Source organism: Sinohyriopsis cumingii, chromosome 7 (assembly GCF_028554795.1).
Source record: "Sinohyriopsis cumingii isolate HCF-2022 chromosome 7, ASM2855479v2, whole genome shotgun sequence".
Taxonomy (NCBI): domain Eukaryota; kingdom Metazoa; phylum Mollusca; class Bivalvia; order Unionida; family Unionidae; genus Sinohyriopsis; species Sinohyriopsis cumingii.
This window is the reverse complement of record NC_142967.1, coordinates 75,223,325-75,250,975: the sequence shown is the minus strand read 5'-3', so window position 1 is coordinate 75,250,975 and position 27,651 is coordinate 75,223,325. Positions and strand designations below refer to the sequence as shown.

The window sequence follows — 27,651 nt, the reverse complement described above, 5'->3', positions numbered from 1 at the left end:
GACTGCATCCAAACTTCGATAATGACTTGATTTCATTTTTCAATCGACACTAATCAAGTTCTAATTTCCCCATACTTTTCAGACATGATTATGGCTGTGACGACAGAAATATTCGCTACATAAAGCAATTTACTGTCATATTTAATCACGAGTTTATCTTAAATATTTTCTATTATTTGTCGTAGAGAACAACAGGTATATTGTATGCATCCGTGACAAAGAATATTCAATAGTATCAGTTCAGGCACTGACAGTTTGTACGATTCGCGCAGAAAACAAGTTATAAAAAGTTAGCTGAAGACTGCTTATTGTTCTTTTCAGTGCATTATAATGCATTTTTTATGAGGCCTTTTTGTCGACTTCCTAAGTTTATACTAGAGGGTCAACAGACTACACATTTTAAGACTTAATAATCGAGAGAGAGAGAGAGAGAGAGAGAGAGAGAGAAAGAGAGGAATGAAAATAAGAAGAAAATAAATTAAGCACAAATATGGACATACGGGTCTGAATAACAGCCACAGAAACACTATCGCCACAGTAATGATAACAATGGCTTTGCCACTGTGGCGATATCATTTTTCTCCCACTGATATATTTCAATATTTCATGTTAAAATTTATAATAAATTAAACTATGGCTATGGTTCTGTGTCAGTAATCTGACGTGATTCTTCTAGGAACCAGTGAGCAGTGCTGCAATCCAAATGTTCTAAGAAAATATTCTTGAAGTAGTTGTTCGTGTCAAACATGTCAGATCGGCAGAATGGTCAGAATTTGATCTGTGAGGAGAATGGTTTTGTAACAATCAACAGAAAATGTTTGTGCAAGATTTATTTATTTATTTATTTATTTATTTATTTATTTATTTATTTATTTACAGGTTTCGTAAAGAGAAAATTGATAGTACAGTCGCAAGAGGTGAACTCCAATCTGCTGTCACTATGAGGAAAATTGTGCGACTATTTCTGTACTTTTCATTATGGCTTGCTCTCAGTTTATGAACCGTCCTCTTAAACATCATCAACGTTGATTGGTCCCATAATAGTTTTGTCAAGGGAGTCGTAATTGTAATATTCTTAAGCGTTATACAAGTCTCCGTTTTAGAAATTACAGTCCAAACGATTGCGACACTCATTGTGAGGGGACACTGCTGTGAAGTAGAGAAGGCTCCAGCTGACCAATTGACCGCAGTTTTGAACTACAACCTTCTGGCAACAAGCAAAGATGACATCGACGAGTGTTTTGAGACCATGTACAAAGGATACATGGGTAACCTTGGACCAAACGTTTCTGCTGTCCTAGTGAGCTCAACAAACGATGAAGAACTTAAAAAGTATGAGTTAGAGAAGCAAAACGCATATAAAGATACCATTTACAAAGAACTGTCTAATGAAGGATTAGCGTTTTCGATAAGAGATTATGAATCCATAGATCCTATTCGATTAAAAAATGTTTGGCAGATGTACGTAAATATAGATACACCAGTCTTTATTCGGGAATATTTGGATAATATATGTGACAGATATGTACGAGAGTTCATGGTACTGCATCGTGTAAGTCGTGTCCTTCGAATGTGTGGACAGTACCAGGACTTGATGTTGTTGTCAGAAGGAAATTATGAAGCATACAGTTACTGTGATCCGGAATATTACGGAAAAAGTGCTCGTCCCTACGGTCAGCCTCTATTTCATGCTTCTGATGATGTCAATAATATTTTTGAACGTAAATTTGATTACACACTCGTCCTTGATGCTGACAATGGAGTGCCTAGCGGTTCAGTAACCGAACTATTTCAGATAGCGGCAGCACATCCGGAGAGGGCAATAATTCAGCCAGCAATAAAGCTTCGTTGCGAACCAGACGACACAATTTTCATGCATTTACAATCTATTCAACAAGGCTTATATGAACCGATTACAATTGCTGTTATGGCCGTCTTTGGTCAATCAAGATTCTTTGGAAAGGCATTGATACAAAATCGTGCGTATATTGACAACGTAATTGATACCAAAGACAACCTGATTGAACGTGTTCCAGAGGACATTCTCAGCCATGATGCATTTGTAGGAGCCATTACGAAACCTCTCTATGTTAGACAGGTTTACCTATCACAAGAGCCATGTTATAACTACATCACCTGGAACATTCGCGAAATGATGTGGAATAGGGGTGAAATTCTTCTCGCCATGCATTCGTGGCCAAATACGTTTGGCTGGATAATGAGATTCTTACAAAAGATAGTTCAGGGACAAAGCTTTAACAAGACCAAAGTGAGAACACCAAGCAAGTTTGATTTTGTGAGTTTCTACCTTGCTCATCTGGCCTTACGGCAAATGCTTGTGAGACCACTGCTGCTGCTGTACATCTATATTCACTGTAGCGTCAGTCTTCATTATTCTTACCTTTCCGTTATTATCGTCATATTCTTGGTGGCCATCTTCCCAAAGCTTGTAGCATGCAACATGAAAAACTATAAGGGCATGCTTTTGGAGACAATAGTCTCAATCAGCCAGTTCACACCAGAGGTTGTAGTAGGTACAGTCCGTATTTGCCTGTCCTGGATAGACAATGTCTTGGGCACAGTCCAATCGATTCCACAGAGGGCCGTGGAAGAAAAAATCAAACTCTCAAATCCATTTGTTTCCAGTCTGAAACACTTATGGGGATATTCACTGTACGCCTTAATACAGGTAATTGCTGTCTGCCTATATTTTAAAACAGCGAATCCAATTGTATTTATGTTTTGGTTTGTATTCCTACTTCCGTTTTACTCCGCATTCACCTCGCTTTCACCTAAATTGAAACGCATCTGTAAATTAGAGGAACAGAACGCAACCAATGTAGAAAGCACTGTAGTTCAGCTTCCAGATATGTCAACAGAAGGAACTAAATTAAGACTGGGCAAACTGGCTGATATTTCATTTAAATTTAACCAATTCTTTTCCAAATGCTCCAAGTCGAAGGACCTTGCTGAAAGCGGTTCAGTGGAACCTATATAAACGTTGGCTAAGAACAGATGTAACGATTCTGTGGAATCAAACTTTGTAAATGATTGAATTGAAACCAACAAGTTCAGTACAATCAAGAAATAAATGTATTTCCTAGAATACAAAGTGACAACTCAAAAGATACAGTATTGTTTATGTCTATTTGCCAGTTACAGAAGTCTAATGAGAAATTACCCTCGTTGACCTAATCTGTACGTTAGCACTATTCAGCTCCATGCTTCGATCTCCTCGTGACCATCAATAACAGGTGGCTAAAGTTGTTAACAGAAACAAAGAGTAGTCACTATTGCGGAATGGGTGCAGGAGACATTTGAATGTGCCTTTCTTATTGTTCAACCTATAACTTCTCCAAGTGTGTGGCTAAGGAAAATAGGATGGAATGGCCTTAGTGTGTATTACGTATCGGATTAGAGGGTATATAGAATGGCATACAAAAGATGAGGGTCCAGGGCTATAGCCTTGTTAGTCCACGGGTTAATCCAGACCTGCGTCCGAACCAACCAGCACCAGACACAATAGGGCCACAACCTCAGAACTCCACAGTGTACGTAGTACACCGGGGTACATCTGTTATAATAGAAACCTATCAACATACAAATGTTTAAATTAAATGCTTCCCAGAACGCATAAATATATTCATGTGTCAATGGACCCCTTTCACAATACTCAATTCGGACAAATTGCTGTTAATGATACCGAGCGCTAAATATCAAAATGAGGCTATCGCTGCTGGGTAAATGTTCTTTATATTGAATTGAAAGTGGACATCGGCGTTGAAAGTCTGAATAATATCGTCACATTATGTGCAGGTACATAGAGTGTTGATAAACAAATATAAGCATTCAGAATAATAATAATAATAATAATAATAATCCCAAAAATGTTTTCTTAACAATAAACACGAACAGCCAAGCAAATGAGAGGTTTCTCTCAGAACTTGTTTTATCAGCAAGTTTTTCACAATGTTTTAATGATATTTGTTGAACCATGTTTTGCGGTATACACAATATAGCTATCGAAACATGCTTGCAAGTATGTAGGTTTAATATAGTGTGTTTAAAATCATTGGGAAAAGAATCAGTATAATTGCAGATTCAGAAAGATGCAGCTGTCTCCACCCTTTCTGTCAAATTTGAATTTAAAATAAAATTTTACTTAATGCCATTAGACTAATACCAATGTACACATTTGAGTCTGTAGTGAAATCTACTAATCTCTCACGAACGAGCTATGGTTAGTTTCAAACCATGGAAATGTCTATTTAAAACAGCATTATTAGATTGTTATGATATTTTAATTAAAATAAAATTATTCAGTAGTATGGTGTTTAATGAAAATAACAATACACATTAGTTTTGGGTTTTGAATTAAAAATAATATTATTCCGTAATTTGGTATTTTCATTCCAATAACAATATAATCTTGCTCATTTAATATTTTTTAAAACAAAAACATTTCTTTAGTTTTATTATTCTAGTTTTAAATAACATTAAATTGTATTTTGGGTACTTTCATTCCAATATCATTATAGTTTTGCTATTTTAATTTTTAAAAAAACAACAAAACATTTATCTTTAGTTTTGTTATTCTATTTTTAAACAACATTATTTTCTTTATTTTGATATTTTATTTTTATTGACGCAATCACCTTTCACGTACACTAAAATATTTTATACTTGAAACTTTAATATCAATGACAAGCCGTTCAGCGAACGAGAAATGCAAAAGCAATTTCGTTTTTCAAACTTAGCTCCTTTCATCGCTGTCTTTGTTTTCTCTACTAAATAATCATAAATCTGATAGATATTAATTACTGATATTTTTTTTTCAACACATCTTCAGTCCATTTAGCGTTCTCGGAAAGCCATCATACAGTGTGAAAGTTTGGATGTCAACATAACACTTAGGCCTATAATGTTAACTGCAAGGAATCCTTTTACCTGCAAATTTGGACGTAGGTACACGATACTATAACGGCCGTTTGTCCTCTGCCACTATCATTGTTAAGATTTAAGATTTCTTTTAACTGTTTGACGGTGAAAATCTCCCAGAAGCGAGCGCCTCGTTTTGGAATTGCGAGTTAACCCGAAAGCGTTATTTTCAGCTATTGTGAATCTGGTCCATTGTTGTACATTTTGCAATTCGTATATTTTTATACACTGACATTAGAATTGTGATGCTGATATATTCCAAATAAAGATAACGTTTGAAAAATATTTCAAATCGTTCTGTAGTGAATCTTAAAGGTCCAATATTTTTGTATAAAGGATACTACCGGAGTATTGCTTTTAAATAGGACAAGTTAAATAATTATTTATTTTGCTATCCTTTGTGAACAAAGTGATTAAATTGATTCTTCGGGTTTATGAAACGTTTGTAACGAGCATTAACTGAAGATTAAAATCACTCATAAACTTAATCAACAAAACTACAAAACAGACTGGTGAAATAATTTCAAATTACATTCGTGCCTTGGGCTTTACTCCCTTGTTGCTCATCATGTCATTGTATTTTTTGAAGAAAAAAATATAAATGCGTTTATTAGAGTAAAAACAAACACAAGGTCAGTTGACACGATTCTTTGAAAAAGAAATGTCTTGACCATCAATAAACGAAACATAATGCTGAATATTCGATTGTTTGTCGATAAATGATAGACAATGTTGATTATTCGATAGTCGATCCATAAATGAAATACATTGCTGATCATTCGATAATCCCCCTACGCGGAGGGAGGGCGGAGATATTGTCACACAGTCAGTTGGTGCTGCGATATCTCGGTATGCATGTAAGTACGTGTGTAATACATTTCAGCAACTTGTACACCGTTGTAAAGATCCCCATCCTATAAACGGGCAGTCACTAAAAGAGAAAATTGTCCAATATTAAGATAAGAAATACACGATACGCACATGCCATATACATAGTATCGTTATAAAGCTATTTCATAGGAAGCAACTCTTACGCCCTTGCCAGAAATGTTAAGGAAAATATTTCGATATCGAGTATGGGCATTACGATGCATGCATATTAAACGTATTGCTGTTGCCAGGGCCGTAGAGAGCGACCACAGGCCCTGTGGTAAGAAACATCCGGGCCTCTCCTAGTTCGTGTTCAAACTTACTTTTTCTTTTATAAAATTAAAAAGTGTTGTTCGGCCCAGGCCCCTTATTGGCCCTGGCCCCGGGTATATGTCCCCGGTTGCCCCTCCCTTATCAGCTCTTGTTGTCGCCATTGTTATTGTTGTTTTCCATTTCACATTTTACTGAAGACGTAACTATTGATACGGTACATTTGCACGACAACGATTAGGTTATAGATAACTGGACCTGAAATTATCTATCGAGAAAGCAACTGATAAACGTTAATTCTCAAACTTTCAGTGATGTATTTAAGAATGAAATTTGGTATTCTAGTGTTGATACTGATCAACTTTGGTAAATAATTTCAACCAAAATTACATTACTGCAATGTATACTGAATACCTTCCAACAAATATTCAAGAACTTATCTTTAATGCTTACATTCAGGCTCGTCGTCATCGAATGCAACACTGGTATTATAAATATTTGCAATAACTCTAGGTAGATGTTCGAAATATTGTTTTTAAGGAGAGGGATTTTCTTTCTTTGCCGTTCTTTCTATTTTCCAGTTAGCATTAATGTGCTTGCAGTTTTCACAAAAAGCTTTAAAAATCCATTTTCATATATAGTCTCTTACTTACGTAGTCAGACTATTATCAACGGTGCGTACGTTAACCCAAACTAAACAAAGAATACGATAGAAAATGATACAAAAATTATAAGCATGCAATAATAATATATGTGAGAAGTCCATTAAATTTAAATATGAAGAAATCCTACACGTTCTTTTCAATGAAATATTTTTATCGCAGGCTATAAATAGCGCATGAGGTCACGCAACTAATAATAGCCATTTACTGTTAAGAAAGTATAGTCTTGATGCTTATAACTGCAAGAAGGACAAAAAAAAAAAAAAAAAAAAGTCCCCACGTCCTTTCGTTTTACGATTTGACTCCATTACATCCTAGTCCAAATCCTACATATTTGCTTATCAGACACTTCTCATTTGTAATTGATTGATGGCTCAAATAAATCGACATCATATATGTTCAATAATTTATCAGAAACGGGTATAAGTAACGGGAGGTGGGTGGGTAAAGTTTCATTTCTCTGTTTGCACAACTACTGCCTATTTTGCCAAGCGATTAGTAAAGATTTTGCAAGTTGAGTTGTGCCTACTGTTGATTATGTCATTGTTTGGTCGCTCTACATGGCTACGGCACAATCAACACAATACAGATGTTAATTAGCTTCAGTTGATCTATTCCCTAGTTACAGATTTTTTTTTAAAAAGTGTATGGTGAGTAAATGTGGCGCATGTACAATAAGGACAGTACGGAGAAAAATTAAATGGCACACAGCAGTATATTTTATTCTTTTGTTTCTATCTCTCACTTAAATATGGTACTACCATGTATGTGACCTGTCGTACAGCCTGTGATGGCCTTACATTCAACCTCGTTTTGACTACAGGTGCACCGTTTAGGGTAATCTGTTAAAATATATTTGTTAAACGAATCAACAAACTCAAAAAAGAACAGCTAGACTGGTATTAAACGCTGACTTTTATCACTGTTTATAGTAAAATATTCAGTAAATTGGATTGAATCTACGTCCATGATGATTCAGAATCAAGTTCGACAAGTCTATCATAATATATTAAACCGTAAATAGTTCTACTAAAAAATATATTTCTAACTTCCTGACGCGTATGTCCAGTTGTCTACAGTTCTTTGTTGATACTACCTTTATTTTAGTGTCACAATCAATAATATTCCGGCGTTTGAATTTCCGAATAAAACTTAGAGAACGTTCTTTGTCCATGAGTTATGTATGAGCACTCAAATATTTCCAGGAAAAAGAATTAATCTTTTAGAATCCAAATAGTTTAAATAAAAATTAAAATGTAACTCCAAACTGGTCACAACAAAACGATCACCTTGAGATCAAGTGTTTTCAAGCCCAAACTGAGAAATATTTCTCTAAACATCACTAATAAATCTAACTACTGCACAATTTCAGAAACCCCAGAATTGCGAAAGGGGGCTGTTTAAATCTAAACTCGTGTACTCCCACTATGACCTTGATAAAAACCAATCATTTTACTCCGGGAATAAAAACAATAGAAGGTTGTTTATTTGTGGCAGTGAGTTATGAATCAAGGACGGATGTTAAGTCAAAAACAGAAATAGCGTTTCTATTATTAGGTATTTATTAAAAAGATTCAGGTCAAAATGAATTTTCTGGAAAATATCAAATTCCTAGTAAACCGAATTATATCACTTTGAAATGTAATGAAATTAAAACTAAAACAATTTAAAATTTACAAACAGACAATTAAATTAAATCAAGTATTAATTAAATCAAATATAAATAACACGTGCATTTTCGTTGGCATCAGCCTCTGTAATAATGGTTCTATCATGCCCCAACAACTCCCAACCCCACCCCTATATGCCAGTCAATAATTGTGGTTATCAGGTTGATTTCGTGTATTTTCGTTGTGATTGAGGTGTACTAAATGTTTGCATGTGAGATTATTCATCAAACCCAAATTAGTATTTTCATACAATTTTAACTAAATCTTCTAACCACAATCAAATTTTGATTTAAGCCCGAAAGCATACAAGCTAATATACCCTTCGTCCTTAGTTACTGCATTCAATATATCAAAACTAAAATGCAAACTTTGTAACAACTATGGTGGCGCTACACAGGTAGTATGGAATTCTGAGAGAGTGACGGGTGCAAGGTGAAGTTGTTTGCTTTCGAAACACGCACAGTGAAGAGAATGTTGGTATACTTCGATGTCACTTTCATGTACTGAGGCTGTGATATCTTTGATTTCTTACTTGTGGACATTCTGCTATTTCGAAGCATATAGCTAATCAGATAGAATAAGTCTAAAGTACACTATCTTTTATTACGTATATGTAATTTAATTTTTTATTGTTAATATTTTTAAAGTCATTACAGATTAAAGTAACGTAATTTTGTTTACTGGAATTTGACATTGTCCAGAAATTTAATTGACCCGACTGTTTTGTCGTAAACACCTAAAAACAGAACTTTGTATCTAACAGCTCGCCTAGTTCCTGGTCTTGATTGAGAATCAAGTAGTAAACAACTTTTTTATATTATTCATTTATAACGTGGAATTGATAAAAGTAAGATCGAGGCTGGATTACGTAACCTTAGATATGCAAATATCTTCTAGAAAGTGATCACGTGACCTTCATGCGAGTATCTATTTTGCGTCTTACTTGGACTGTATAATCGTTTTCTTGAAATGAACCAGCCAGTTGGTCATTTTACCTTTGACACTGAAAGGTGGGTTTTTTCTGTTCTGACCATTAAGAATTACATTTTAATTTTTTTTCAGATTATTTGGATTGTAAGAGATTAATTGGTTTTCCTGGAAGATATTTAAGTGCTCGAAGAGAATTCTAAGACAAAGACATTTATTGAAATTTTATTCGGAATTGGAACACCGGTATAGTATTGTTTGTGGAAAGTCTGTTGACACTTCAGTCCTATAGAGGCTAAGAGTATATGTCATTGCCTTACAGTTTGGAGTTTTCGTCGGGACTCGAGCTCAAATTCATTAGAAAATTTTATGAATTGGACTTCAAATTTTTTATTCTTGTATTATTCTAGGATTATTTTAGGGTTTGATTTTTAAAACCGTAAGTTCTTTTCCTCATTTTAACCTTGTTTTTCTAAGGAAATAAATTATTTGTTAAATTTTACAAAGCTTGTCGTCTTCACTCTTTTCTTGTTGCATTTATTAAAAGCCTAAACGTAACGAAGAAAATTGGGGTCGCTCGTTCTTGGATATATGAATTGTCGCTAAATATTTCAGAAAACTTTGTTGTTGTTTTTTTTCAAATTAGAATTACCCTAGTTTATGAAATTTTTAAATCCTAAGTATCATTTTACAATTTTGAAATCGTTAGTGTAATCAGCAAGAATTTTCTACAATGTCATCAAAAGTGAAGATCTTTCTTCAGGTTGTACCCAGGAACAGTTGGACTGTTTGCGAAAAAGATGAATTGATTTTACTTGCCAGAAAATATTATGTTTCTGAGGTAAAGGCTTCCTTAACGAAGCAAGAAATAAAAAAATAATGTGGTCCAGTATCGAGTAGAAACGAATGTTTAGGATAAAGGTGCCTTGGTTTCGACCAATAAGTCTGTATCAGACTCTGACACTAAAGTAAAGGAATTAGAATTCAAATACAAGATGATATTAGAGTTAAGGAAGCTGGAACCTCAGAAAGAAGTTAAACAGAAAGAAAGACAAATGCAGCTACATGAAAACTAAATAACAGAAATAAAACATAGCTTAGTCCAATATTTCTTAGAAAAGAAGGTTTTTGGATAAAAGTGCTTTCGTTTCGATCAGTAAGTCTGTACCAGACTTTGACATAACTAAAGGAATTAAAATTAAAATACAAGATGGAATCAGAGTTGAGGAAGCTGGAACTTCATAAAGATAAAGAAGGAAAATAAATACAGTTGCAATTGGAAAAAGAGAAAAAAAAACAAATGTTATTACAAAAAAAGAAAAACAAATGCAGTTGCAGTTATAGAAAGAAAACAAACAAATTCAGTTACATAAAGAAGAAAAACAAATGTTATTGGAGAAAGAGGAAAGAGAGAATCAAATCCAGTTACAAGCGATGAAAGAGGAGAGAGAAAGACAAATGCAGTTGCAAAAAGAACAAATGAAATTACAGGAGAGAGTGAAACGAGTGCAGTTACAATCTGAGAAAGAGGTGAGAGAGATGGTGCAAATTAAAATGCAAAGAGAGAAGGGAGATAGGTAAAATCAATTTAGAATAACAGAAATAGACCTGGTAAGTAAAGTGCGCGTTCCCACCTCACTCCTTGTTTGGATCAATCAAAAAGTATTGATCATAGTGATTGTCTTTTAACTACTCATTCTCTTTATTCTAATCAGGGTGAAAAACGACAATCACCTGTCGTCGAACAGGAAAAAGATCCTGACAGCTCCTTTTTGTTTCAAAGGGCCATTCGTGATACTGAAGCCACTGAAATACCCGTCTGTTATTTTATTAAAAATGGAAAATGTATGAGAAAATGGAGACCTCCCGAGATACCCGCTGGTGACGAGTGGTTAATGATCTATCAAATTGCATTTCCAAAAATCGTACAGACAGGAAATTTTTAATCTGGCCTATGAAACTCCGTTGCCTAGTCATTTAGGGATTGATAAGACTTATCACAAAATCTTGATTCACTTCTACTGTCAAAATGTTTAAAAGTGATGTTTGTAAATACTGTAGATCGTGTCATACATGCCAAATGGTAGGAAAACCCAATCAAAAGATACCTAAGGCTCGTCTGTAACACATTCCTGCATTTGAGAACCATTTAGTAAAATAATGTTAGATTGTGTTGGTCCCTTACCTAAGACCAAGTCAGGTAATCAATACTTGTTGACAATGATGTGTGCTTCAACAATGTTCAGAGGCAGTTCTGTTGAGGTTTATTAAATTTAAAAACCATAGTAAAAGCTTTGATAAAGTATTTTACTCAATTTGGCCTTCCCAAATCTGTCTAATTTTATCAAGGGTCAGTTTTTACGTCTAGAATTTTCTAGCTGGTCATGCTTGAATTAGGCATCCAGCAATTCATGTCAAAAGTGAAATTAATGTTCAACAGAACAGTAATGGAGATAACTTTTGAGTTTGGTAATAAGAGTTTTGTCTCTAATGCTCCTTCTTCAACAATTTCTTCAGATTAAATATTACGGCCCTTATAAAGTTAAGAAGAAAATGAATGAGTTAAAGTATAATGATGGTACTCTTGGGACCTAAATAATTTAAAGGAGTACCAGTATATTGACAGAGATAGCCAGGTTAATCATGCAATTAATTCAGTTGTACCTGTTCCACTCAGTGAAGATTTACGTGAAGGAATACCATCTGACTCTACTGACTTTTGGAGTGACAGATCTTTCAAATTTGCAACAACAAAAACTAAATGAACTTAAACAGTTGTTATTTGAATATAAGCACTTATTTCCAGATGTTCCTACAAGAACAAACAAAATTTTCCATGACGTTGAAATTGTAAATTCCTCACCTCCACGCCTGCGAAACAACACCCATAAAGGAAGAACCCTCTCAAACATGACTACTTGAGAAAAAAATCAGAATTTGCTGGAAAACGATTTCATAGATACCATAACAGTGACTGGATTTTGCCATATATGCTTGTTCCGAAACCAGATAAAACTTTCCGTATGTGCACTGATTATAGGAAGGTGAACATTGTGACTAAAACAGATTCATTTCCATTACCAAGAATCGATGACTGCATTGACAAAATTGGAAATGCCAAGCATGTCACCAAATTTGACCTTCTAAAAGGCTTTTGGCAAATTCCACTGACGGAAAGAGCAAAGGAAATTTCTGGATTCATGACTACAGATGGACTTTATCAATAAAATTTGGTGCCTTTTGGGATGAATGGTTCGCCAAATATTTTTCAACGTCTTATGACTATGATTACCTCTTCTCTGGATAATTGTGATGCCACCATTGACAACGACACCTGGAAAGAACTTTAGACTTAAATTTTTAGACAGACTCACCGATGCAAATTTGACAATTAATGTATCCAAAAGTGAGTTCTGCCGTGCTTGTATAATATTTCTAGGTCATATCGTGGGACATTGACAAGTTCAACATATAGATGTTATGGCCATGGCTATCTCTGAATTCCCTGTGCCTGTCAGTAAAAAGCAACTGGTGCGATTTTTAGGTATGGCTGGATATTATCGGAAACTTTGTTCGAATATTTCCATAATTGCTGAAACCTTGAAAAAATGAATGAGCATGAAAAACAAGATTATTTGGACTGAAAAAATTTCACGAGGTTTTTAATAATTTGAAAATCATACTTAAAAGCGCGACAGTTCTTACAGCTCCAAATTTCAACCAATCATTTAAAATGTCTGTTGATGCACGTGATGCTGCGGTTGAAGCAGTATTGATTCAAGAAGATAAGAATGGTGTTGAACATCCAGTGTGCTATTATTCAAAGAAATTAAATAGGAATCAAATAAATTATTCAAGAATCGAGAAGGAATGTTTGGCTTAGACTTTGGCATTACAACATGTAGAAGCTTACATTAGTTTAGTTCCTTCTTCCATTATAGTGTTTAGCGATCACAACTCCTTAGTTTAATCAGCAAGAAATCAAAGACTAGTAAAGTCAAGGTTATTTTTCAGGAATATAATACTGACATCTGGCACATCAAGGGAAAAGATAATTTAATAGCAGATGCAAATTTATATCTGGTATTTCATTACGTTGTTAGATGTATGCTATGTTGACAATAATACCGATATACACCAAACTTAGTACCTTTGAGCTTTGAAGTATCGACAAGTATAAACTCCACTTTCTGATAATCGCGTAAAGCGGCGATTAAAGGTCTGTGCTTTTACATGGGTCTTTAATTATTATCAGTTTGCGATACAACAAAGTTCTTTATTGGCGAGCAGTAGATATGACTGCATCCCCTCAAATTACACAACTGCACCTCTACAAGCTTTCTCAATCTGATCATCCAAATATTAAGTATGAAATTGTTAGCTCCTCAGCGAATCTTTGATAATGGGATATATATAATATATATATTTATAATAAAAAGAAACACTTCTAGCTAAATCTGGGCTGCATGGAACATTTGAAACCGTTTGGATGCTGCACTCCTTTAGGAAGTCTGTCATGATGGCGGATGGCGGATGTATGCGCCGGTGCGTTGTCGTATAATATATGGCAAACTAGGATATCAATGACCGGGCTCTAGGTTCAGTGGTGTTTTGAAACATTTGGCAAAACTTTTGAGGCAGAGGCAGGACAGGTACCTCGATGACGGGACCTTTGTGTAAATATCTCTTAAGAGCCTAAGTATACTGAGCTATTGTGGTCTCTTGTCTTTGTCTCCGATCCGAATTTTATTATTTTCTCTTGACCCTGGTTCGAAAATAAAGTCTTCGTTTCTTCACCTGTAAAAACTTCATTTAAACGTGTCTGATCACTTTTCTATCTCTGCATAAATAATAGTTTGGCGATTTCAACCGGAGTCTGTTTTTATTTATCAGACACCAAATGATGGATTGATCTTGAACAAACCACTCTGAACTTTAAATGATTCATCAATATATTAGAAGCAGATGACGAATTAATTCCTCCCATGTTACCTTAATCTTTACTAACTCCTCATCGATTACTTCTCTTAACTTCTTTACTGGTGTGCGTGCGGTCAGTTCTCTGTGAACATCGCATTTGTTCTGGTAATACCCTACTCTTTCTGTCTGATTTGGTAGGTACTCCACCCTCACCATTCAATCGTTTGTTTCCATCAACATTCTCACTTCGCAATATTGAAATTGTATCATTCATCATTTTCTATTTTTGTTTATTATCTTTTGGATTGCGACGAATGGCACAACTGCTTACTTACCCTGACTTTACAAGTGTGCCCTCTTTCCTCAATTTATGTTGGGTAAATGTACACATTGTATATTATTTAATTCCTCTTCGAAATGGACGCGTTAATGTGTGCACGGCACACTACTTAATTGCGAATATCAGGGAGGACAAGGAGGAAAATGTGCAAAAGGAATACGCGCATGAACATGTCTGGAAGTCGTCACTTGGTCTAAGATAACAAATTTGGTTTCATTTCCCAAAAGTAATTATTTTGTTTTGTACTTTATCTAATGTCTGACTATTGAGATGGAATATAAAAACTGTATTTGTGATTAGTTTTGAGGATTGTTAATAAAGGTTAGAAATTGAGTGCAACTTTATGTCTTTCGAATAATAAAGTATTCTATATATTTAGACAGAGGCTCCATTTAATGTACATGCATTTGTTCATAATTTAACCAACCATTGCCATATAGTGCGGCTGAACCTGATGGTCTTGGCTAATAAACTCCTTACATTGTCTAATTTAATTATTTGGAATTAGTTGTCAAATGCTTATTCATAATTTTAAAGGAGTAATGTTAATCATTTACCGCATTGTGGAATGGGGACCTGATGGTCTTTACTTGAGATTACATTTAAATTTTAGTTCCGCGTGGATCAGATTAGTGGGTCATCTAATCGGCTTGTCGGTCTGGACTTAGGAACACCTTATATGTTATGAGTTTTCTTGAGGGTCAATGTTATTGAGCATGTTACTCCTTTCCTTTCCATTAGGTGTCGCCACAAAAGGTCGAGAGAAGTAATTAAGAGAAAGTTGTTTCTTTTGCTTTTTAGAGTAGTATTTCTGTAGTACGATGAACGTACACGCATCCTATGTTAGTGATGCCGTGGAATTAGGAAGTGTTAGATATTGGGGTACATAAAAGATTGAAAATAAGATAAGAAGGTTGTTGTTTGTTGATATAATATAACTACATAACCTGGGAGAGAATATTTTGTATAAATATTCATTTTAAAGTTAATTTGTCGTCTCTTTGTAAGATGCCCTTATATGGAAGTGTAGCTTCTTATTGCTGTGAGAACGAGCTTTGTCCCCTACTGTGCCCAGTCTACCAATTCCCTCTCCCATTGTCAATCCCCACTTATCCCGATCCTGCGGTATCATTTTGGGCTATTTCATTGTAATTTCTCTTATTTAGTGAATATTGGTGCAATTTTCCAATTATTGGTTTTACTTTAAGTTCTTTTCTTTTTTAGTTTTCTCAGAATTACTTTGTGCTTTGTTGTTGTTGTTTTGTTGGGCTTTTTTGTTAGTCTGGGCAACTTCTCCTATATTACTGTTTGTGATTTTTCCTTTTATTTCTACATTTGTGCCCCTATCTGGGGATAATGGTTTCCATCTCTTGTCAATGACAGAAGCGCTTCCCATGATATTTTCATACATTTTTTTTCCTGCTTTAAAGAAATCCAGATATAAAGATGAGGTTTTCAGTTGTTCTTGCTCTTCCTGAATCTTTCTTTTACTTCTTTGACATATTTTGAACAGTCATTTAAAATATGACTACACTTTCTGGGGTGAGATGACCAAAAGACTTGAATCAGTTTTGATTATGTTTATGACTTTGTAGTCAAACGGGTTTCCCAAGTTTTGGACAACAGTTTTTCTACGGACTTGCTCCATTAAATTATATAGTTAGCGCCTTTTTCCTTTGTTTATATTTTTCATGTTGTCCAATTCCCCTTTCATTTTGGTCGATTTTCTGCCTGATCGTACTGTAATCTAAATGATGTATTTCGGATTCGCTTGGCATAATTTTGGATTCTTTGTCTGCTCCTTCATTTTCAGGCATATTAGCATGGAAGGGCACCGACATGAATTAAACAATCCGTTTATTCTGCTCCAGCATTTTAAGTTTCAAGTAGACTTTACGAGTCATATTTTCTACTGGTAGAGCTAACCGATTCCAGAGTTCTCAGCACACGGAGGGAATCGCTAAATATAACTGCTTTCAGGGTCTGACTTCTATGTGTCCATTTAATCACTTGGTTTATAGCTCAAAATTGAACAGTATAAATAAACCAGTTGTGAAATATCCTCACCGATATGGCTGCTTTGTTGGATTTGTTTTTATTTGTGGGGAAGTTGTTTCTTTTTTGGAGCTGGAGTCGCCGCTGTTGATAAGATACGTCCTGGGTCAAGAGATTTTGCTGGCTCTATCGTTTAAATCTGAGCTTATACATTTATATTAGGTATTGATGTTTGATGGAATTAGTGGATATAGCTATACTGATGTTTTGGACTTTTGGATGCCCTTGGTACGGGATCTGGGTATGTTGCTATTTCTGCCTGCAATATTAGAATTTTTTCACTCCTTTTTCAGGTCATGGATTAGTTTACCTCCTGATTAAATTCATGTACAGTTTGTGTCTGAGGTGTTTATTACATCTCTCTATCATAGCTATATGGTGCGACTTGTCATGTATTAAGATCCGAGAGTCTTCCTTTCTTTGCTTACTATGCTACCAAGCGCACTGGTGCAGATAACTAAGGCTTGGTCTTTATTCAATCCATGTTTTAAGTAATTTAGGGTGTGACGAAGCATGGATATGGCACTCATAGTCAATTTTGGACTGAATAAGTCTCCTGCACAATGTAAGAAGTGTTGTCTGTTCATCTCCACAATCATTACCTTTAAAGTTCCTCAAGAGGCTCAGATTCTGCCAGCATCGTCTTGCTAGCTCTGTTATGTAGTTGCCACGTGTTACGTGCTAATCTAATTGTATCCCCAGCAATGTCGCCACCTTTTCAAATGTACCTTCTATTATGCTTAGCTACAGTTTTGGCTGTTGTCTCTTTATGTTTGTTCTAAGCGTAAACATCAACTCTGTTCTTTCACCGGGATAGTTTGAAGCCCCAACTATTGGCACATCGACCAACCCCATCCAGTCATACCTGCGATCGTCTGACCACCGTTTCAAAAGAGGAGTTACCCATCTTCCAGATAAATCCAGGGTGATCGGGTAAACATATCGGTCTGATTCGTTAACAATTATGTTGAACAGAGTGGGGCTTATTATGGTGCCTTGAGGGGTGCCACTTTCTAACTCAAATATTTCCGAGTAACAGTTGTCTACATATTGGAAGGAACATCGTTATTTTAGCCAGATATTACAGTGTGTTTTTATCCCGAGGATTTCAAAAGTTCCTAGGTTAATGTATATTTTGGAGAATCTCCTGTTTAGGGTGCCCTTTATTCCAAGTAAACAAAATTAGTTGAGTAGCTGTAGTAAAATAGCCGTTGATAGCTGGCGAAGGTGGTGATGGTATCGGTATCTGTGGTTAAGTCTCTCAACTTTTTAGTCTAAGGCTGTCTGCCACAGTCATGAACGATGCTGCTAAGGCTACATATCCCACCCCGACAGGCCGCTAAGAGGATGCTCCTGTGTTCCATTCTTGGTCGGTAGGTTTGGAGTGGATAGTAAGAAAACTCCAACTTCCAAACGGATTAGATACATGTCCGTCCTTCAAGAGCCACAACAGTAGGGGTGAATGAAGGAATGATTGCATAACTGTCTGTCTGTCTATCTTACAGTTCTGTTCGGTTATTCGACCATGTGAGATTGTTTAATGTACGCATGGTTTGCAACTTAATTTACCGTCGGTGAGTAACTTTTCAGCACCTACCGACACTTTACTGTATGCACAGAAAACAATACTCATTTGCATGACGGAAGTGACCAGGGAAGAGAGGGACCGTCAAGGGCCTCGCCCCGTCGCTGTATGTCAGTTTCTCTTCATCAAACCATGGTTGGTTTGAAATATATCTCCCTGCACTTAATTTAGAATATACGTGGTCTGTGTTTTAGACGATTTGTTACTGAGAAAAGAGTGTGATAGGATTAGCATGTCCAGATGTTTTTTAATTACATATGCACCTATTTTATTAGTACGATGTTACTTTATGGTTTTGTTTTCAATCATTGCCACCTTTTATGGCTGGGCTTAATGGTTAGGATTCAGGTGGTAATTTGAGTATGGAAATATAATGGTACATCTGCTTAATTATGTTGTAATTTTGCATTCTCCGCTTCGTTCGGTTGGACCTAATGGTATTGGATTTTAACACATTATACTTTCATTAATTTGGGGTCAGTTTTATGGAACCATACATTGACGTCTCTTTTTATTTAGTCTGATATTACCATCTTGTGTGTCAGTGCATCATGGTCTGGTCTAGGCATAGGACCACCTTATAACACTATTTTTGGGGAGGGGTCGGTTTGGATGACTCTAGGATTTGTGTTCGTAAAGTTGATCCAATCTTTTGCCATCTTGTGTGGTGGGACCTGATGTCTGGAGCTACGACCACCTTATTTTGCATAAGTGTTTATTTGGGTAGTAGTTTCGATGGGTCTTTTTTTCTGAAAGTTACCGATACTATTGCTTTTTTAAAGATGATAATGATTTAGTATAGAAGAGCTGATTGGATATATAGATTTGTGTCAAATATATTTGTTAGTTGTAATTTAGGCTATAATATTGCTATATGTATTTTTCAGTGTGATTTGTCTTAGCTAAGAGACGTACTCTAGTAGTCCAATTTTAGGAATTTAAGCCCGTCGCGAGTTCCCTAGCAGCTAAATCCAGTTCCCATCACAGGTGGACTGTCACCCTCTTACCCCGCCTAGACGCGAGAAAATTGCTTCTATTAATAAGTTACTATAAATGAGATTATTGTTATTGAAGTTACATTGTTGATTTGTTACTTTTGGCTTATTTATAAAATGTTTTAAAGCAGGGGATTATATTTTTCCTTTTTTTAATGTATTCGAGTGAAACCTGCAGACCCTTTTGACAGACTTGTACTACTAAAAGGCCAGACATACCTCTAATTGTGCAATGATAAATATCCCGGAAAAAGAAATATAATATTATAATATTGAATTTCCCGCCAAATAGTCCAATAATGTTAAACCTATGCACATTTATAACATATGATTTTCTCACAGCCACAAAGAATTGAGATACCATTTAACACAAAATTTCCACAGACACCTAAACGGTCACCCTATACTGTACTAGACCATAAAACCACTTCTAAAGTGAAGCATATTCATTCTGACTGTTAAAAAGACAGGTTCATCCGTGGATGTGTGAAAGACTTGAATAAAGTATCCTCCACTTTTAGAAAGTCTGACTAGATTATTTTAACAATTTCAGGACCATTCACCTGACGAATATTAATTTCTACCAAAAAAACATGATTGACACGATATTGATTCAGAGGTTTCGTCCGAAAATCAGTGATGTGTGAGCTTTGTATGCGGTTGGTTTCGTGTTGGATTTTTAAATTGTGATTAGTGATAACAACAATCTGATTAAAATCTGATCTCCACTGTCCTGACAGCAAGCACTTATGGGTCATGTTCTGGTGATCTTTGAATTAACCAATTGAAATGTAGCTTTCAGAAATTCAAAAGTGAATCAAATCGTTCGACACAGAGTGGTCCCCTTCAGCCATACTGCCAAACCTACGGTATAATATTTAATCTGATTGGCTGATAAATTTAGCGATTATGGTAATAACATAGGCCACAAGAACATGACCTTAAAGCGGTCACATTCGGGTCTTTACGTAGTACAGTGGAATACCTGATTTTGATTAGATTGGTTACAGCAACGAAATACACGAAATAATTGAAACCAAAATGTTAGACAATTTATTTGTCTTGTGAAAATTATTGCTTATCTCATATTAGCCATTCGTATCGAATAAAACTTATTTTTCAGAATTGATGAACTAATGAAGTTTTAACATAAATTAAACTCTCCATGAATGGCTGTCGTGGGAATCAAAGGGTAGATATATCTTGTAGTTGCCTCGTCCTATATTAATGCAATTTTATCTAAACTTATACATGTCATACTATGGCCAAACACTAATCATTGAACATCGCCTTTTCATAATAAGGGATGCACTTTATGAAAGTGTACACTGAAGTATATTTTCGGGTGCTATTTTCTTTTTAAATCATCAAATTTTACGCCTAATTATACGCCGAGACATGTGCTGACCATTACTCTATATAACCACAAATTGTATCTAGGACGCAAATTTGAATACATGAATTCATGCACCATGGTACGCTTCATAACTACTACACCAATACACTCACACTGGATTGATACCAGCAGTATCCGTTTTCATCTGAAACGATTTCTCTGCTGAATAATGTATTCAGTAATTCTTTTCAGGATTTTTTATAGCGCTGTTTTGTCTAATTCTTTTCATAAACTCACGTTATTATCAACAAAAAAGTAATCAACAAAATATAGTAGAAGGTAGATATATTTCATGGGTATTCTTTTTTCCATAGATGTTAAAAACGTTAAAATTAAATAAAAAAAGTAAAAAACGCATTTTTTTTCTCAATAAATAAAAAACGAAAAAAAAACGTTCCAGTAGTTTTTAGGCAACACAAAAATCAATATTTTGCTTATTTACACACTACATACCAGTTTTAAAGTTTACGTAAAGTATCGTAGGCTAGCATCATAGATTCATTATTGGTCGATATTTGTTATCTAGAGTATGACAGAGGACCGCCTGTATGGCCATGATAAAAAAATGGAAGTACCAAATATATAATAAAAAAAACGTAAAATATCGCGTTTTTCGACGTAAAATAAAAAACGAAAAAAAACGTTTTTCTCATGTATGCTTTTTTTCCCTACTGTTTTCATCCCGACGCTCATTAAAGTGTTCTTTTTTCCTTACTGTTTTCATCCCGACGCTCATTAAAGTCGTTCCGTTTGTATAATAAACATCTTTATTTCCTTCACAACTCCTTTCCTTCACAACTCCTTATCACTTTACTGCCAGCTTACAGTCAAGTCCTGGAGTGAACGTACTGTTGAGCAGACGGTTACACAATCGGTCCAAAAATGTACCCTTTGAATGATAGGCCTTGAAATTACCTGACTGAATGTTTTTTTTTAAAAAACAAAATTATTTTAAATTAACTGGAAACATAAATAATAGCATATCTGTTCTGCTGCATTTGGTATATGGGTGTTCTAAATCTCCGAGGGCTAAAATTATAGCGTATTGGAACCGCCAATGAAAACGGGGCACTGGAGAAAACTGAGTGTGACATTTTCTTCCAGGTCAGTAAAGCACCCTCGAGCATAGGTCAAGCCCTTTCGATGGTAACTGTGTCAAGAGATGATCGGATTATAAAAGGCCGATCGTCCCTACCTATCGTCATCTACTCCACCCAGAGTAGAGAGGAGACACGACGGCTAGTGTGACTTGTTTTCGATCAAAAATAAGTAAGTATTTTAAATGTTGTTACTTAAATAACTACGAATGACTAACACTATAGTGTTGGCATCTTGTACGTATTACACCAGCTGATATAGGCAAGCTCAGTTTCCATTACAGAGTTGACGTGTCCGTATTGAATACTTTCATTTACGTTTTCACTTTGGTATATTGCTTCTGGTATTCAATAAGTTTTGGTGTAATTTATATTTTAAAATGTATTATACAGTAAGTTTAATCCATAATGACAATTGGTCGTGGCAAGTACATACACATTACGCATATAATTGGATGATGCGCTCAGTTTACTGTAGCATTGAACTGTGGAACATTAGGTGAAAAATCGTTATCATCATCATCTTCTTCTTCTTCTTCTCATAATATATTGTTATGGTATATGTAATAAAACAATTTGCATCGGCTTTTTCAGTATAGGTAAAGCTATCAATCCCGACATGAATCAGAGATTATAAATACAGTACGGTTTTGTACAAAAGCAAAGTGACAGTCACGTTACATGCACCCCGTATTAAGATAGATGGAATGTTTGCTAATGTAAGGAAATGCTATACGAGTGATATGGAAGCATTGCATTGTCACTAGTGGCGAAATTGTTTCCACTTTAAAGATTGATTTTTTTCTCAATTCAGTATCAGTGCGATTAACTGTCGCATTACTGTATCAATAAACAGAAGTTCCAAAATTTAGATTGTACTTATAACTCTTCAAACTGTGTGTTTTTTCAAAAAAATTAATGTTTTCGTGCAAAAATGCAGACATTTTTTATATTTTTGTTGAGACCTTTCTTGCGCGATTTGATATAGCAAACATTACTGGGGTTCTACAGCAAGATGACAACTCTCCAACAGACTTCAGAGCCAAACATCATCAAACAACAGATTTTAATACTTGTGAGTTTACTTGTAAGGATTTTGGGTGCTATTTTATTTATGGGGGGGGGGGTTTGCACTCAGTCGTGAACTATGTGTGTCAGTCGGCTTGCGAATAATTTCGATAACAGAGGCTGCATCCAAACTTGGATAATGACTTCATTTCATTATTCAATCGACACTAATCTATTCCTGATTTCTTCATAGTTTTCAGACATGATCATGGCTGTGATGACATAAATATTAGCTACAGAAAGAAATTTACTGTCATATTTAATCACAAGTTTTTCTTAAATATGTGTATTATTTGTCTTAGAAAACAACAGGTATATTTTATGAATCCCTGACAACGAATATTCAATAGCATCAGTTCAGGCACTGACAATTTCTACGATTCACGTAGAAAACAAGTTATCAAAAGTTAGTTCAAGACTGCTTATTGTCTTTTTCAGTGCATTATAATGCATTTTTGATGACGCCTTTTTGTCCACTACATAAGTCTTTACCTATACTAGAGGGTCAACAGACTCCACATTTGTAACAATCAACAGAAAATGTTATTTATTTATTTATTTATTTATTTACAGGTTTCGTAAAGAGAAAATTGATAGTACAGTCGCAAGAGGTGAACTCCAATCTGCTGTCACTATGAGGAAAATCGTGCGACTATTTCTGTACTTTTCATTATGGCTGGCTCTCAGTTTAGGAGCCGTCCTCTTAAACATCATCAACGTTGATTGGTCCCATAATAGTTTTGTCAAGGGAGTCGTAATTGTAATATTCTTAAGCGTTATACAAGTCTCCGTCTTAGAAATTACAGTCCAAACGATTGCGACACTCATTGTGAGGGGACACTGCTGTGAAGTCGAGAAGGCTCCAGCTAACCAATTGACCGTAGTTTTGAACTACAACCTTCTGGCAACAAGCAAAGATGACATCGACGAGTGTTTTGAAACCATGTATAAAGGGTACATGGGTAACCTTGGACCAAACGTTTCTGCTGTCCTAGTGAGCTCAACAAACGATGAAGAACTGAAAAAGTATGAGTTAGAGAAGCGAAACGCATATAAAGATATAATTTACAAAGAACTGTATAATGAAGGATTAGCGTTTTCGATTAGACATTATGAATCCATAGATCCCATTCGATTAAAAAATGTTTGGCAGATGTACGTAAATATAGATACACCAGTCTTTATTCGGGAATATTTGGATAATATATGTGACAAATATGTACGAGAGTTCATGGTACTGCATCGTGTAAGTCGTGTCCTTCGAATGTGTGGACAGTACCAGGACTTGATGTTGTTGTCAGAAGGAAATTATGAAGCATACAGTTACTGTGATCCGGAATATTACGGAAAAAGTGCTCGCCCCTACGGTCAGCCTCTATTTCATGCTTCTGATGATGTCAATAATATTTTTGAACGTAAATTTGATTACACACTCGTCCTTGATGCTGACAATGGAGTGCCTAGCGGTTCAGTGACCGAACTACTTCAGATAGCGGCAGCACATCCGGAGAGGGCAATAATTCAGCCAGCAATAAAGCTTCGTTGTGAACCAGATGACACAATTTTCATGCATTTACAATCTATTCAACAAGGATTATACGAACCGATTACAAATGCTGTTATGGCCGTTTTTGGTCAATCAAGATTCTTTGGGAAGGCGTTGATACAAAATCGTGCGTATATTGACAACGTAATTGGTACCAAAGACAACCTGATTGAACGTGTTCCAGTGGACGTTCTCAGCCACGATGCATTTGTAGGAGCCTTTACGAAACCTCTCTATGTTAGACGTGTTTACCTATCAGAAAAGCCATGTTATAACTACATCACCTGGAACATTCGCGAAATGGGGTGGAATAGGGGTGAAATTCTTCTCGCCATGCATTCGTGGCCAAATACGTTTGGCTGGATAATGAGATTCTTACAAAAGATAGTTCAGGGACAGAGCTTTAACAAGACCAAAGTGAGAACACCAAGCAAGTTTGATTTTGTGAGTTTCTACCTTGCTCATCTGGCCTTACGGCAAATGCTTATGAAACCACTGCTGCTGCTGTACATCTATATTCACTGTAGCGTCAGTCTTCATTATTCATACCTCTCCGTTATTATCGTCATATTCTTGGTGGCCGTCTTCCCAAAGCTTGTAGCATGCAACATGAAAAACTACAAAGGCATGCTTTTGGAGACAATAGTCTCAATCAGCCAGTTCACACCAGAGGTTGTAGTCGGTACAGTCCGTATTTGCCTGTCCTGGATAGACAACGTCTTGGGCACTTTCCAATCATTTACACAGAGGGCCGTGGAAGAAAAAATCAGACTCTCAAATCCATTTGTTTCTAGTCTGAAACACTTATGGGGATATTCACTGTACGCCTTAATACAGGTAATTGCTGTCTGCCTATATTTTAAAACAGCGAATCCAATTGTATTTATGTTTTGGTTTGTATTCCTACTTCCGTTTTACTCCGCATTCACCTCGCTTTCACCTAAATTGAAACGCATCTGTAAATTAGAGGAAAAGAACGCAACCAATGTAGAAAGCACTGTAGTTCAGCTTCCAGATATGTCAACAGAAGGAACTAAATTAAGATTGGGCAAACTGGCTGATATTTCATTTAAATTTAACCAATTCTTTTCCAAATGCTCCAAGTCGAAGGCTCTTGCTGAACGTGGTTCAGTGGAACCTATATAAACGTTGTCTAAGAACAGATGTTACGATTCTGTGGAATTAAACTTTGTAAATGATTGAATTGAAACCAACAAGTTCAGTACAATCAAGAAATAAATGTATTTCCTAGAATACAAAGTGACAACTCAAAAGACAGTATTGTTTATATCTATTTGCCAGTTACAGAAGTCTAATGATGAGAAATTGCCCTCGTTGACCTATTCTGTACGTTAACACTATTCAGCTCCATGCTTCGATCTCCTCGTGAACATCAATAACATGTGGCTAAAGTTGTTAACAGAAACAAAGAGTAGTCACTATTGCGGAATGGGTGCAGCAGACATTTGAATGTGCCTTTCAGATTGTCCAACCTATAACTTCTCCAAGTGTGTGGCTAAGGAAAATAGGATGGAATGGCCTTAGTGTGTATTACGTATCGGAATAGAGGGTATACATAATGGCATACAAAAGATGAGGGTCCAGGGCTATAGCCTTGTTAGTCCACAGGTTAATCCAGACCTGAGTCCGAACCAGCCAGACGCTAGACACAATAGAACCACAACCTCAGAGCTCCACATTGTACGTAGTACACCGGGGTACATCTGTTATAATAGAAACCTATCAACATACAAATGTTTAAATTAAATGCTTCCAAGAATGCATAAATATATTCATGTGTCAATGGACCCCTTTCACAATACTCAATTCGGACAAATTGCTGTTACTGATATCGAGCGCTAAATATCAAAACGAGGCTATCACTGCTTGGTAAATGTTCTTATATTGAATTGAAAGTGGACATCGGCGTTGAAGGTCTGAATAATATCATCACATTATGTGCAGGTACATAGAGTGTTGATAAACAAATATAAACAGTCAGAATAATAATAATAATAATAATAATAATAATCCTCAACATGTTTTTAAACAATAAACACGAACAGCCAAGCAAATGAGAGGTTTGTCTCAGAACTTGTTTTATCAGCAAGTTTTTCAAAATGTTTTAATGATATTTGTTAAACCATGTTTTGCGGTATAAACAATATAGCTATCGAAACATGCTTACAAGTATGTAGGTTTAATATAGTGTGTTTAAAGTCATTGGGAAAAGAATCAGTATAATTGCAGATTCAGAAAGATGCAGCTGTCTCCACCCTTTCTGTCAAATTTGAAGTTAAAATAAAATTTTACTTAATACCATTAGACTAATACCAATGTACACATTTGAGTCTGTAGTGAAATCTACTAATCTCTCTCGAACGAGCTATGGTTAGTTTCAAACCATGGAAATGTCTATTTAAAACAGCATTATTAGATTGTTGTGATATTTTAATTAAAATAAAATTATTCAATAGTATGGTGTTTAATCAAAATAACAATACACTATATTACTTGTTTTTTAGTTAAAATAATATTTTTCCGTAATTTGGCATTTTCATTTAAATAACAATATAATTTTGCTATTTTAATATTTTTAAAAACAAAAACATTTCTTTAGTTTTATTATTCTAGTTTTAAATAACATTATTATGTAATTTAGATACTTTCATTCCAAGAACGTTATGGTTTTGCTATTTTATTTTTTTTTTAAAACAACAAAACATTTATATTTAGTTTTGTTATTTTAGTTTTAAATAACATTATTTCTTTATTTTGATATTTTATTTTTATTGACGTAATCACCTTTCACGTACACTAAATTTTTTGATACTTGAAACTTTAATATCAATGACAAGCCGTTCAACGAACGAGAAATGCTAAAGTCATTTCGTTTTTCAAACTTAGCTCCTTTCATCACTGTCTTTGTTTTCTCTACTAAATAATCATAAATCTGATTGATATTAATTTCTGAAATTTGTTTCAACACGTCTTCAGTCCATTTAGCGTTCTCGGAGAGCCATGATACATTGTGAAAGTTTGGATGTCAACATAACACTTAGGCAAATAATGTTAACTGCAAGGAATCCTTTTACCTGCAAATTTGGACGTAGGTACACGTTACTATAACGACCGTTTGTCCGCTGTCATTATCATTGTTAATATTTAAGATTTCTTTTAACTGTTTGACGGTGAAAATCTCCCAGAAGCGAGCGCCTCGTTTTGTAATTGCGAGTTAACCCGAAAGCGTTATTTTCAGCTTTTGTGAATCTGGTCCATTGTTGTACATTTTGCAATTCGTATATTTTTATA

General features: G+C 35.3%; 1 protein-coding gene and 1 pseudogene across 1 annotated transcript; both read left to right on the top strand.

Moving 5' to 3' along the window:
- The first annotated feature begins 940 nt into the window (after positions 1 to 940).
- LOC149795535 (uncharacterized) lies at positions 941 to 2,998 on the top strand (annotated as a pseudogene).
- A 20,429-nt stretch (positions 2,999 to 23,427) lies between these two features.
- Positions 23,428 to 25,485, top strand: LOC149795534 (uncharacterized). Its single transcript, XM_089963815.1, has one exon. It carries the CDS (start codon positions 23,428 to 23,430, stop codon positions 25,483 to 25,485), a length of 2,058 nt encoding a protein of 685 aa, XP_089819941.1.
- The last annotated feature ends 2,166 nt before the right edge of the window (positions 25,486 to 27,651 follow it).

Excerpts from the sequence above, each read along its gene's own strand:
- LOC149795534 (XM_089963815.1), top strand. The coding sequence starts at position 23,428 with ATGAGGAAAATCGTGCGACTATTTCTGTACTTTTCATTATGGCTGGCT.